This window comes from Micropterus dolomieu, linkage group LG15 (genome assembly GCF_021292245.1).
Source record: "Micropterus dolomieu isolate WLL.071019.BEF.003 ecotype Adirondacks linkage group LG15, ASM2129224v1, whole genome shotgun sequence".
NCBI classification, from domain to species: Eukaryota; Metazoa; Chordata; class Actinopteri; order Centrarchiformes; family Centrarchidae; genus Micropterus; species Micropterus dolomieu.
In genome coordinates, this window is record NC_060164.1 from 8,714,571 (window position 1) to 8,726,627 (window position 12,057).

Here is a 12,057-nt window from a genome sequence, read left to right on the forward strand (position 1 = left end):
TCTTCTCAGACCTTTTTGATCAGCCCTATTTGCTTATTTTGCCTCCACCTTGTTTTTGTCTTCACTTCCAGAGCAAAGTACCACAAGTTAAAATATGGGACAGAGTTAAATCAAGGTGACATGAAGCCTCCGAGCTACGACTCCGGTAAGTCTATTGTGGCTCAAACAGCCAATCTCGCCTCTACATACTAAATCAGTGTGATTGTTGAGTTCACATACCTCAGGTGACAGGACTGGTACACATGTGAAGGCTGAATTCATGTTGAATCTTGTTGACCTCGATAGCTTTCTTTTCCGTGCCCTTTCCTGAAAGAATGCCATTTTTGTCACGGATGTAGTGAACAGATCTTGAGCCACTTAAACAGTCCAACAAAGGTGATCAAATTGTTTTAAAGATAAAATAGACTGAGAGCTTTCATGGCGGTACATGTAAGAAAGAAAAGTTTAGAATAATCCTACTTTCACTGATGAAGACACGCACGCATTATAAATACTTGGTTCACCAAAATTTCCCTTGCCTCTAGTGGTATCTAGTCATGCAGCTGTGCAGATAGTTCTGGTTTTATTTGCCCAGGTTTCAGGATATCTGCTTTAAATATTTCTGTCTCCACCCAAATACAGTTTATTTAATTTAATTTATGGTGCTCAGGATTTTTAAAATTACATTCCAGAAAATTAAACAGAAACAGTGTCCCTGCTATCTGCACAGAGCTGTCAACAGTTTAGTTGAAGCTGTTGTTGACAGTGTGTTTTGTGGATTTTCCAGAGTAACATTATTGATTTTTTTTTTTTTTTTTTATATAATGGTAGTTTCTTTTGATTAGCCAATCAAAAGAAAATTAATTGTTTAACAAATTATTCAAGCAGAAGTAGTTTCAGCCACCCAATTGTGAAAATTTAAGCCAACGAATGGACGTTTTGGTGAGATTGTTTTATCAACAGTTTCTAGCACAAATGCCCTTCATCAGATATCTAAAAAACAAAACTCCCTGCATGGATGAATACCACTTGAGTTCAGTCAGGAAAAAAATGCCCACATAAATGGAGCTAAAACTACTTGATCCACTCAAATATTTAAAAAGTTGTTCACCATTACAGTACCTTATTTTACTCCGGTATCACCCTTGTGTCCGTGCACTACCTGTTTCTCATTATATTATTGAAGTTTAATTGGTTCTCATGTTCAAGTCCTCTGCCATCATTAAGTCAGATTGCGACATTTCCTCTCCTCTTCTCATCTCTATTCATGAGGGCTGTTCAAAGCACCCAAGCCCTTGAAGTGTTGATGAATGAGGGGAGGTGAAGGGGAGAGGTGTTAGGTAGAAGGGATGGAAGATGGGTGAGACAAGCAGTGGGAGGTGCCGCTCATATGGCGGCGCACCTGCCTGCTCCTCACCCTCCTGAATTAGGCATGACCCACTTTTTGAGGCGACCTTGCCTCTCTGCTCCGCCACATCAACCCTTCGACACACACAATCTTACACACAGATTCACACACACACTCACCTCATCTAAATCTTATTAAAGCCTCTCTCTCTGCCCCACACAAAATTCCCAGCTGAATCGCCAGCAGAGTACTGACATTGTTGGGTATCAAAGTGAGCTTTGAATTTCAACATTGTTTGTTTTGTCAGAGCCATAGACAGTCATAAAGAGTGTGTGTGTGTTGTTCTGGATGTTGCGCGCACAGACATACGTCGTTGCTCTTTGTAGTATGTCATGGGACATGGTTTGGAGCAGAGACCAGCCATTTTGAAGGTGTCGGAATGTGTCATTAAATATCAAATGTCATGTTTTAGCATCAAGCACAAGCCGTCGCTAATGAGTTAAACCTCTTCTATGTTTCTACTGCTAGTGTTGTGTACACAGTTTTAATAAGGCAAGTATTACTTACCGGGGTGTGAATATTTGGGTTGTTCACAAATAATAACTCTGAATCCGACCATGAACTACATTAAAAGGTGACTCGTTGGAGCACAAATACTGATGATTCACAGCTGTTTCAAGAATGTTTGGTTAATGTTATCAATAAAAGTGATATTTCACTTCAATTTAAGGAGAAGCAGTACCCTCTTCTATTAACCTCTAATCCACTGTTGACGTACTGAAAGCAGCTAAGCGCTGGGTGTGTGTAGTTGCCAGGACGCTGTGATGCAGGAATGTTCTGGTCGTGTTTACAGGGGGGAAATAATGTCAGAGGCTGTGCTGTTTGTGGAGCCCTGATTTGTGCCCTGCTCTTCTCCTCCTCCAGATGAGGCCAATGAGAACGAGTCCTCTGGATCGCTCAACAATCAGCTGTCCTGGAAACAAGGCCGTCAGCTGCTCAGACAGTAAGTGCCCATGCTCTAATCCATCTGTGAGAGTCTTTAACCCAGAAAAGTCAAGTCAATTTTATTGATATAGCCCAATATCACAGGTCACAATTTGCCTCAAGGGCCTTTAGAATCTCTACAGCACCAGCCTCTATGCTTAGACCCTTGATTCAAATGAGAAAAGACTCGCCTGAAAATCCCTATTTAACAGGGAAAAAAGAAAGCTCAGGAAAAGCAACAGAGGAGGGATCCTGCTCCTTGGATGGACAGAGATGCAATAAATGTCGTGTGTACAGAATAGAATAAAAAAAAGAAATTCTCTGTGCAATCACTAAAATTAACTTTGTCAAAATGCCACAATGTTCACAGGCCCCTTAGTTACATTTCTCTGCAAAAGTAACAGCTTTTATGAAGTATATTACTGTGCCAGATGTGGTGTGGCCCCTGAAAAACTGTGGGCAAGAGCTCCCTCACATGGGCAGCAGCAGCCATTACCTGCTCTGTGTTTAGATTAGTTTTTCTCTGATGTACTCACCAGGCTAAGAAAACGTTTGGTTATCGTGTCATCCCACCCTCCAGTCAGTCTTTGTTAATGAACCGCTCTCCGGCCTCTATCCCGGACACCATCAGGCAGCCTCACACGTCATCTGCCCCAACATGCTGGCTGATGAGACAGCCAATTTATTCTTGAGTCCGTGTCAAGGGACAGATCAATAATGTGCTAAGACACCCTTCCCTTTCAGTCAATCACCTGCTCAAATGCTAGAGCTTCTTCTGCATCCCTACAAGATAGGTGTAATATTTGATGAGTAGCTCATCTTGCCTCAGCAGAGCTGATACTGTCAACTAGACAAGGGCCAGAGGACATGACACTTCTGTCAGGAACAAGTACTCGACCCTCATTTGTGATCATAGTGAAGATTTTTTTTTTAATAAGTTAACTTGATGGTCTTTATTGGTCCTTTTTGTTTCTGCATCTTCTAATCCACACTTCCTCCATACTACTCAATACATATGTTTGTATTACTTTCACAAAAAGTTACACCTAAAATTGGGTTAGGCCAAATACAACCAGGTTTAAGTTCATTGACCTTGTTCCAGGTACCTGCAGGAGGTGGGCTACACAGACACCATCTTAGATGTAAAGTCCCAGCGGGTCCGAGCGCTGCTAGGACTAGCTGGGGACGGAGGCGGGAAGACAGGTGAACGGAGCGGCACTGAGCCATTGGTCAATGGGACGGACGTATCAACAAAGGGAATGGGCACCAGAGGGTAAGTATTAACAACAATATTACAAGTTCATTACATGTAACACTGTGCAGAATGCATCAAATAAGCTCTTCCTTACAGTTTGTGTAAATTGGCCTTAAAGAAACAACACATACCAACATTTGTGTTGCACTTAAGAGTGTCGGAGTGAATCAGCACAGCTACTGTATAATGTTTTGTTTTGATGCTATAGCACAACATGCTGGTGTGATGGTGGAAACAAAACACAAAATGTGTGTGTCAATGCGTTCGTTAATATTCCTCCACAGGAAAGCTGAGCTCTCTGATAGTAGTGCTGTACTGGAGGCCTTCAAGTTCATTGAGAATGCAGAGGCTGAGTACAGTGACGAAGATGATGAGGAGGATAGTGATGGGAAGGACAGGACTCATGTGGAATCCAGGACGGTAAGAAAACAGTCTCCTCACAAACAAAGTTAACTAGAAGTTGTCGCTGTACTAATAATAATAATTTCCCCCTAGATCCTGAGGAAGAAGCCCTCGTCGTCAGCGTCGCCGGCCAGTATGGACACCAGTGAGGACCCTGACACAGAGGAGGCACTGAAGGGGTTTGACTTCCTGTCAAGCCCTGATGAAATGGACACCTCGCCGGAGTCCAGAGGAAACGGGGACGGCACAGACTGGGGTGAGTCATGGACCAGTCAAGAACAGAGCAGAGTTGGAACTGGTTGAAAAGTACTATCTGGACACCACATCCACAGTACCTACAATGTCAAAGTGTTACTTATTGTTCTCCTGCACAATGATGAGTTTGTTTCATTTTTGTCTACAAATGTAATACAGAAGTTTCAGAGGCACTGAAAATATTGCTAAATATTTTATGCTGTAATTTTGTAATTTGACTGTTTCTCTAAATGTGACTTTTTCTCAGTTTGCTGAGTGTTCACGGAGCACTCGTCATTCATATATCATTCTGTGGTCATAAATCATGATGTTTGGAGTTTCTCTGTTTAACCCATAGTTTGTGATCTCTTCCACTGTGTGTTCCCATAGCCAACCTGTGACCACAATGTCTCTTCCACTCCTGTGTGTCGTCGAATCAACATGATTCCCTTGGTCCTTAGACTAAAGTCGGGGAAAATGGGCTTGTTGTCATGCTGAGGCGTTTCTTTGTTTTTGAACATGGGTTTGAGTCACGTGTTTACAATAATTTGATTATACCGAAGAATTTTGCGATGAGGATTTTATGATTATATTTGTCGTGACTCAGAATCCAAACGTTCAAATGAAAGAACTCCCCACATGTCATTAACTCCCCCACCGCCATTATCACTTTGTCCAATATAAAAGACATCTTAAAAAGATTAAACGAGATGGATGTAAATGCTGCTCTTGATTATAATGAGTCTAACATCCCTAAGGTGGTACTGGCCTGCTTAAAGAAAAAGATACTATTCTCAGGTCCTAAAGACCTACTAATAGGCAGGAGAAACCTCCAGGAGATTCTGAGTTAGGTCTTTGCATCTTACCTACCCTGCCAGGCCTCTTGGGCCTCGACCAGGGCAGTTCCTCAACAGCCTCTTGGTCTCGTTTTGTTCCCCATGTGTAGAGAAGGACGAGCAAGGTCCCATTTCTGAGGCCTGGGACGTGGACCCGGGCCTGATAACCAAACTCAAGGAGCAGTACAAAAAGGAGCGCAAGGGGAAAAAGGGGGTGAAGAGTAAGTCCTGTCAGGCGCTGCTGCCTCCCTCCTACTCCTCTCTCTGTAGAGCCTGACTTTCTTGAGTTCAGCCAAAAGGCCTAAAATCAAAAACAAAAACATCTTTGCTATTTTTCTCATCTCCTTCTTTAGCTGCTCCTTATTATGCCCCCTTTCTCTGTCATTTCATACTGAATGTCTCCTCTGTCATCTAGTCAACATGCTGAGCAGACAAAATCTGTCACCTTTATGTTCCTACTCAAATAAACTGTAATGCTTGATGCATGTTTTTCTGTCCCGTTTGAATGTTGTAATTTCTTTTCACATCATCACCAACCTGTCAAATATCAGCACTAGCCTCCACAGTCTTCTGTTTTTTACGTCGGTATCTCCTCCAGTCATAATAACATAATTATTACCATCTTCATTCTCACCTGTCCATGATACTACAGCGACAAGTCGTTTTGCTTCTGTTATAAATTGATAGTAATTAAAAGCTTTTTCAGTGACTCAGCTGAATACTACTTCTCTCAGAATAACAGCCCACTTCAGATGTGGCCTCATTCAGTGGCTGAGAGCTCTTAGATTTTACATTTATGAGGCCCAAGCTCTGTATTACTGCTGTTTAAAACAAGTTATTGTTTTTTTTTTCTACTCTGATTGAATCGTGAGATCAACCACTCAGTTCGTCTCACTTTGTTCTTCATTTGATTGCAACACCACTTTTTTACACTTGGCTTTCTATTTTTGGTCTTCACGCTGTGCCGGTTTGTTACCACTTTTGTGAGTGTGTGTGTGGAGAAGATCAGTTAGGGATTTTCTTAAGGCACTTGTGCCTTTTTTATTCTGAATTTCTGTGCACCAGAGTAAAGGTTTTATTCTAGGTGCGCACATGTGTGAAAATGCTTGAATTTTTGTAATTGGTCGACTAAATGATTCTGCCTAAGACACCTCAAAAAATCCTCATAGCCCATGTCTCACACATCGTAAAGATGATAAATGTGTCACAACAGCTTTTCTACCTCTTCTATTCATCTAACAAGGACTCTGGTGCTGACTTCATTTCATTTTCTCTTCTTTTACATACTATCATTTATTAATTTACTTTCTTTCCTTTCAGTGCTGCTTTCCTTACATATTCTGTGTTCTCTTTTTTTATATATATTTCCTCCCCCCCAATCTGCTCTCCATCACTGTATGTATGTTTGGTAACACTGTTGCCCTGGCTTGTTAAACAGGGCCAAACCGGTCCAAGCTGCAGGATATGCTGGCTAACCTGAGAGATGCAGAAGATTTGTCCCACATGCAGCCTCCATCCGCACCCCAGTCGCGGCCCAACATGGCCCGGTTCAACGAGCACGAGGGGAACCGAACGGACGAAGGTGCTCCAGCAAAGTCACCAGTAGATTGTAGCGATCAACTCTGTTTGTTTGTTAGACTGTCTTAAATTCCCTTCATCCCTGGCTAACTGCGTCGACTGTGGTTGTATATTTAGTTATTTGTTCTTTCCCCAGTTGATGCGATGACCTTCCCGCCCACCTCAGGGAAGTCGTTCATTATGGGCACAGACGAGGCCATGGAGAGCGAGCTGGGCCTGGGGGAGCTTGCTGGACTCACTGTGGCCAACGAGGCCGACAGTCTGGCATATGATGTAAGTGTGAAGAGGCAGAATAGATTTTAAGAGCAGTAGGACCATTTCTCTGGGGAAAACTTTCTGTTAATGTTCTCATTGGATCATCCCACCTTCCTCCTCTTATCCGCAGCAAATCTACCAAGTCTTACAATTACAATATGAAAACTTGGCATTTGTGTCTCAAACACCTGTTTATAAAAACATAACCCTGCAGGTTGTAGCATGATTATTTTTTTTTTTTAAGCTAGCCTGATTATAGTTCGATAGCATCATCAATTATTATTATTATTAAGACATACAAAGATCCGGCATTAATGAAGAAATGACATTAAAGAAAAGTCATAAAACTTTTTTCTTCACAAAATAATTTTATTTACAGTAGACAACTGCACCCTGAAATGACAGAAACACACTAACTTTTAGCTTTAATCACTGTTTTCATTCTGCTGCATCTGCAGTTCATTTTAGTACAGATTATATGTAATAAAGCTGCTAACAATTGAATGTTGCATCTCTTCAGATTGGCAACAATAAGGATGCCATGAGAAAAACATGGAACCCCAAATTCACTCTGCGGAGCCATTTTGATGGGATTCGAGCTCTGGCCTTTCACCCTGTGGAGCCCGTCCTGATTACTGCTTCAGAGGACCACACGCTCAAAATGTGGAACCTACAAAAGACCGCTCCTGCCAAAAAGTAAGAACGTCTCCATGCAAGCTGAACTCCTCCAAACACTCGCAGTACAACACAGGCCGAGTTCTCACTGATTCCTACTGTTGGTTTCATTTTTTTATTCAGCCAAAAGGTGCTAAATGAACAACTTTGCTGTTTTATTGAATAGCTGTCCATTCCTCCCTTATCTGTTGTTAGATACACTAACACTCAGACAGTAGTGTGTTTGGTTCAGTCTTTGTACCTGAGGCAGCAGAGTGAGCATCATTAGTAATAAAAGCTCTGTAGTTGATTACAATCCCATAAGGAGGATAGCTGGCCTTTTGTTGTTGTACTGTCACACGGTTTAGTTACAGGAAACTGTCCCCATGTGACAAAGAACTGACAACACTCTGACTCCACAAGACCCGTTAATGTCAGGTCACAACTCTACAGCCCACACACAGTCTGGAGTAATGTGATGTGTTTATTCTCAGAGGCTGAAGTCACTTTAATAAGATAATAAAACAGTACAGTATGTGCAACTAATAGATTACTGGCAGCAAATTTTACATCCATTTATGGCTTTGTAAAAATTTAACGACAATAATTTTGAATCTTTGACACATTCAGTTTGCACTGCTGTTTTGTTTTGTACATTACATTAATGAACACATTGTTTGTCCACAGGAGTGCATCTTTAGATGTTGAACCGATCTACACTTTCAGGGCTCACAGGTAAAAACACTGCACATGAATAAAAACAATTTGTTTGTTTTTGTTTAATTTAGATGTTTTGATAATTCATCATTATTTAAACCACAGGGGGGCTGTACTGAGTGTGGTGATGAGCAGTACAGGGGAGCAGTGTTTCAGCGGAGGGGTTGACGGGACTATACAGTGCTGGAACACCCCCAATCCCAACATCGACCCCTACGACTCCTACGGTAACGGTGCCGCATGTTTTGTTTCAATCTGATGTTTTCAAATCATACCATAGTAACTGAATTGGGTTGTTGTTTGTTTCCTGTGGCAGACCCATCAATGCTGCGTGGAGCCTTGTGTGGGCACACTGACTCAGTGTGGGGTTTGGTGTACAGCAGCGCACACCAGCGCCTCCTCTCCTGCTCGGCAGACGGGACCGTGAGACTGTGGGACGCCAACACAACCTCCCCCGCCCTCGCAGTATTCAACGAAGACAAAAGTACTAACTTGAAGCTTACTGCCATGACTTCTTTCTTTTTCTAAATATTTGCTTTAACTGAATAATTAACATAACTTAACTGGATCTGTCCTGTGTTCAAGACCTAGGAGTTCCCTCCTCAGTAGACCTGGTGTGTAGTGATCCAGCCCACCTGGTCACATCCTTCACAAATGGGCAGATTGGCCTCTTCAACATGGAGACGCGCCAGCAAGTCCTTAGTCTGGAGTCCAATCTGGAGCCGGGTACGTCTGCCAGCTGAAAGGCTGGATGAACTAAAAAACAGCATTTAGACCTCTGATCAGTAAAATTAGCCATTGATTTCTAGGCTGAAATACATTCAGATACAATGCTTATTGAATTCAGTCACAGTGTTGAGGTAGAGTGCCATTAGAAATTATGGCTCTTGAGTAGCATCTAGTGGCAGCTGTAGGAAAGTAATTCATAAGCAGACACATGTTGTTATCCACAATCCCCAATGTTTTTTTCTCTTTTAGTACATCTATATTTGGATTTGATTGAATTCCCATTTAGTTTGTACTTCAGTAACGAGACCTTTGTGCATATCAAAATATTTAGTTACTAAATTGTTTATCAGCAAGTAACAGCATACTCAGGTGAGGTGTTGCCACACTACTTAAAAAAAAACCCTAGTTTTAACATGCTTAACATCCACACATAGAACATAATGTTTCCACCAATCAGATTTAATTCAGATTGCCTGTCCATTCATTTGGTCTAAATTCCCTCTCCTGCTGTGTGTTGTCTAATGCGCTCGTCTGTTTTTACCCAGGCACTCCCTGTCAGATCAATAAGGTCCTCAGCCACCCGACTCTTCCCATCACCATCACCGCGCAGGAGGACAGACACATCAAGTTCTTTGACAACAACAGTGGGAAGCTGATTCACTCCATGGTGGCTCACCTGGATGCCGTCACAAGCTTAGCCGTAGACCCTAATGGACTTTATCTCATGTCAGGCAGTAAGTACCTTTGTAACCAGTGTGTCTCTTTGTGCCAATCTGGCAGTGACTGACTGTGTAGCAGGATATGTGAAAGTCAGCAATGACTGTGAATTATCATAACTTCTTTCTCAATAACATTATAGTTATTATCCAAGTGTTGATGTGGTGAGGTTTTATTGCCTGCCACTGTGCATCTGAACCTATGAGAACATATACAGCTTTCACAATCTTGAAAAACTTTATACTTGGAAGTACAATATGTGTACAGTTACTGTGTAACAGTAGCAGTATTATAGGTTTTTGCAGCAGGTGTGTAAAAGAGGAGACTCATTCAGTCACAGATGATCTAAATGGGACAGGGAACTTGCTTTAAAAAGGACAATGCCACTGATTAAACACTGGGTTAGTCTGATTTATTGTAAGCACTCATCAGTAGCCAAAATGAAGGCTGGCACCACTTTTCAGATCCACTTGTGCGTTATTCTCCTAAACACTGCTACTACAAACAACCACTTAAAAGTAAAACCATTCTATGATATTTCAAATCTATGTCTGAAGTGTTTCTCCAGACGCCATATTGCCACCCTGTGTGCTACAAAGTCAAGTCTTGTTTGAGACTGGTTCATGCTCACACTTCCTTTTGATTTGCTGTTCGCCTTGTAACCACTTGTAACTCGTCATCCTCTCTGCAGGTCATGACTGCTCTATCCGTCTGTGGAACCTGGAGAGTAAAACCTGCATCCAAGAGTTCACGGCTCACAGAAAGAAGTCTGAGGAGTCGATCCACGATGTGGCGTTTCATCCGTCTAAATGCTACATCGCTAGCGCCGGGGCGGACGCGCTCGCCAAAGTGTTCGTATGACGTGGAGCTGCGTCTCTCCCTGCAGCCCTGCTCGCTGACTCAGCCTCCCATGATCAGGGACCAATAGAGACACAGGAGGGGAAGGACCTTCAGGCATGGGTCCAGTCCCACCTCTCACAGCCCACTGGTTTCATGTCGGACTGGTAGACTATGTAGCGCTAGCCTCAAACGGGCCTTGACTCTCCATAGAAAGGTTCGGCAGGGAGGGCAGTCAGGAGGAGAACTGCTCTCCAGTCCCCCATCTACCATCCAGGCAGGCCTGGGTGTGGCCCTCCACAGCGCCCCCCACCCCCCACCCCCTACCCCCCACCCCCACCCAGACAGACTAAAACTTTACCTCTGTAGCTAGGAGGCTCAGGACAAGTGTTAGAGTGCGGAGTGGAGAAATGAGGTTTCAAGCCGGTCTTCTGCCCCTTTGACTTCACGCTCATCCCTAATCCCTCTGGCCCTCGACCTTCCCTCTCAGACCAACCAGGTTCGGGCCCTTTACTCCAAGTCAGGTTTTGTGTAGTGGTGTTCTAGAAATGTGGGTTACTGAAGGCTCGCTGGAGCTGTCGTGGAAGCCTCTCACTTCTGCTTCTCTGCTTCCCAGACTGACTCTGCTTGCTGGCCTGCCTTTATTTTCCTTTTTAAAACACGTGTTAACAAATGTGCCTTTGCTTTAAAAAGGTCTTGAAAAACGTTATTTTAACAAGCTTGTTTTGGGGAACAGGGAGGGTGGGGACGGCAGAGAAATGGAGCTGGTTGTCACAATGTTGTCGATTTTAACATTGGATGTAAAATTACAAATGCTTATAATAAACAAAATATATATTCAGTCTTAAAATTTACTGTGCAGCGTGAGTTTGAGTGCTCCTTTTTGATAAGTGTGGTTGGGGAACCAATTTTGTGCATTTCAGGGCAAAGCTGTTAGAGTGACACAGAACATTAAATATAATGCCTGTTTGTTGGGTTCAATTTATTGTACACTTCTGAAGTAAGATTACAAACATATGTGTCCAAAGTAAACCATCTTGGTTATATAATTGCAATTCAAACTTGGTTCTGGGTGTCCATTTTAGGAATAACTAATTGATTTTGGCCAGTTTGCTCTTGTTTGAATTGAATGGCTTGTACTGTATGTAGTTTTCCCCAATTGTGTGGACATGCTCGACTACAATGTGATGTATCATGTCCAGAAATTTACAGTAGTCCAGTGTTTAGCAGGAAATTAGTGCAGTACTGTAGGACTGTTTGAAATAATGAGTTAACCATCCGACAGGGAGGAGAAATGTCCTGCAAATTCCAGTTTACTGTAAACTGAAGGGAGGAAACAATCCTGCATTAAAATAAAAAAAAACAACTAATCAATCAAGATGTTGTACATGTAGAGTACAGCTTCAAATGAGCCATTTTCTCAGTCACTGGTTTGTATATGAAAGTATGTTCAAAATAAAACCTGCTGTAAAATGTTAACTAGACTCTGATGTTGGTCATTTGTGAATGTTGTTTGCAACTTGCAGAAACCA

The 12,057-nt window shown here is 42.4% G+C and overlaps 1 protein-coding gene across 1 annotated transcript in view; it reads left to right on the top strand.

Annotated features, from left to right (window-relative positions):
• The window catches only part of LOC123984362 (striatin-like), a 29,630-nt gene extending 17,626 nt beyond the window's left edge, over positions 1-12,004 (top strand). Inside the window, exons 3-17 of the mRNA XM_046071211.1 lie at positions 72-145; positions 2,252-2,330; positions 3,414-3,584; positions 3,851-3,986; positions 4,062-4,224; positions 5,149-5,259; positions 6,477-6,620; positions 6,753-6,889; positions 7,392-7,567; positions 8,213-8,260; positions 8,348-8,469; positions 8,559-8,726; positions 8,828-8,968; positions 9,517-9,705; positions 10,380-12,004. Of these exons, the coding sequence (XP_045927167.1) occupies positions 72-145; positions 2,252-2,330; positions 3,414-3,584; positions 3,851-3,986; positions 4,062-4,224; positions 5,149-5,259; positions 6,477-6,620; positions 6,753-6,889; positions 7,392-7,567; positions 8,213-8,260; positions 8,348-8,469; positions 8,559-8,726; positions 8,828-8,968; positions 9,517-9,705; positions 10,380-10,549 (2,029 nt within the window). The 3' untranslated portion in view covers positions 10,550-12,004. The remainder of the gene's footprint in view (positions 1-71; positions 146-2,251; positions 2,331-3,413; positions 3,585-3,850; positions 3,987-4,061; positions 4,225-5,148; positions 5,260-6,476; positions 6,621-6,752; positions 6,890-7,391; positions 7,568-8,212; positions 8,261-8,347; positions 8,470-8,558; positions 8,727-8,827; positions 8,969-9,516; positions 9,706-10,379) is intronic.
• The last annotated feature ends 53 nt before the right edge of the window (positions 12,005-12,057 follow it).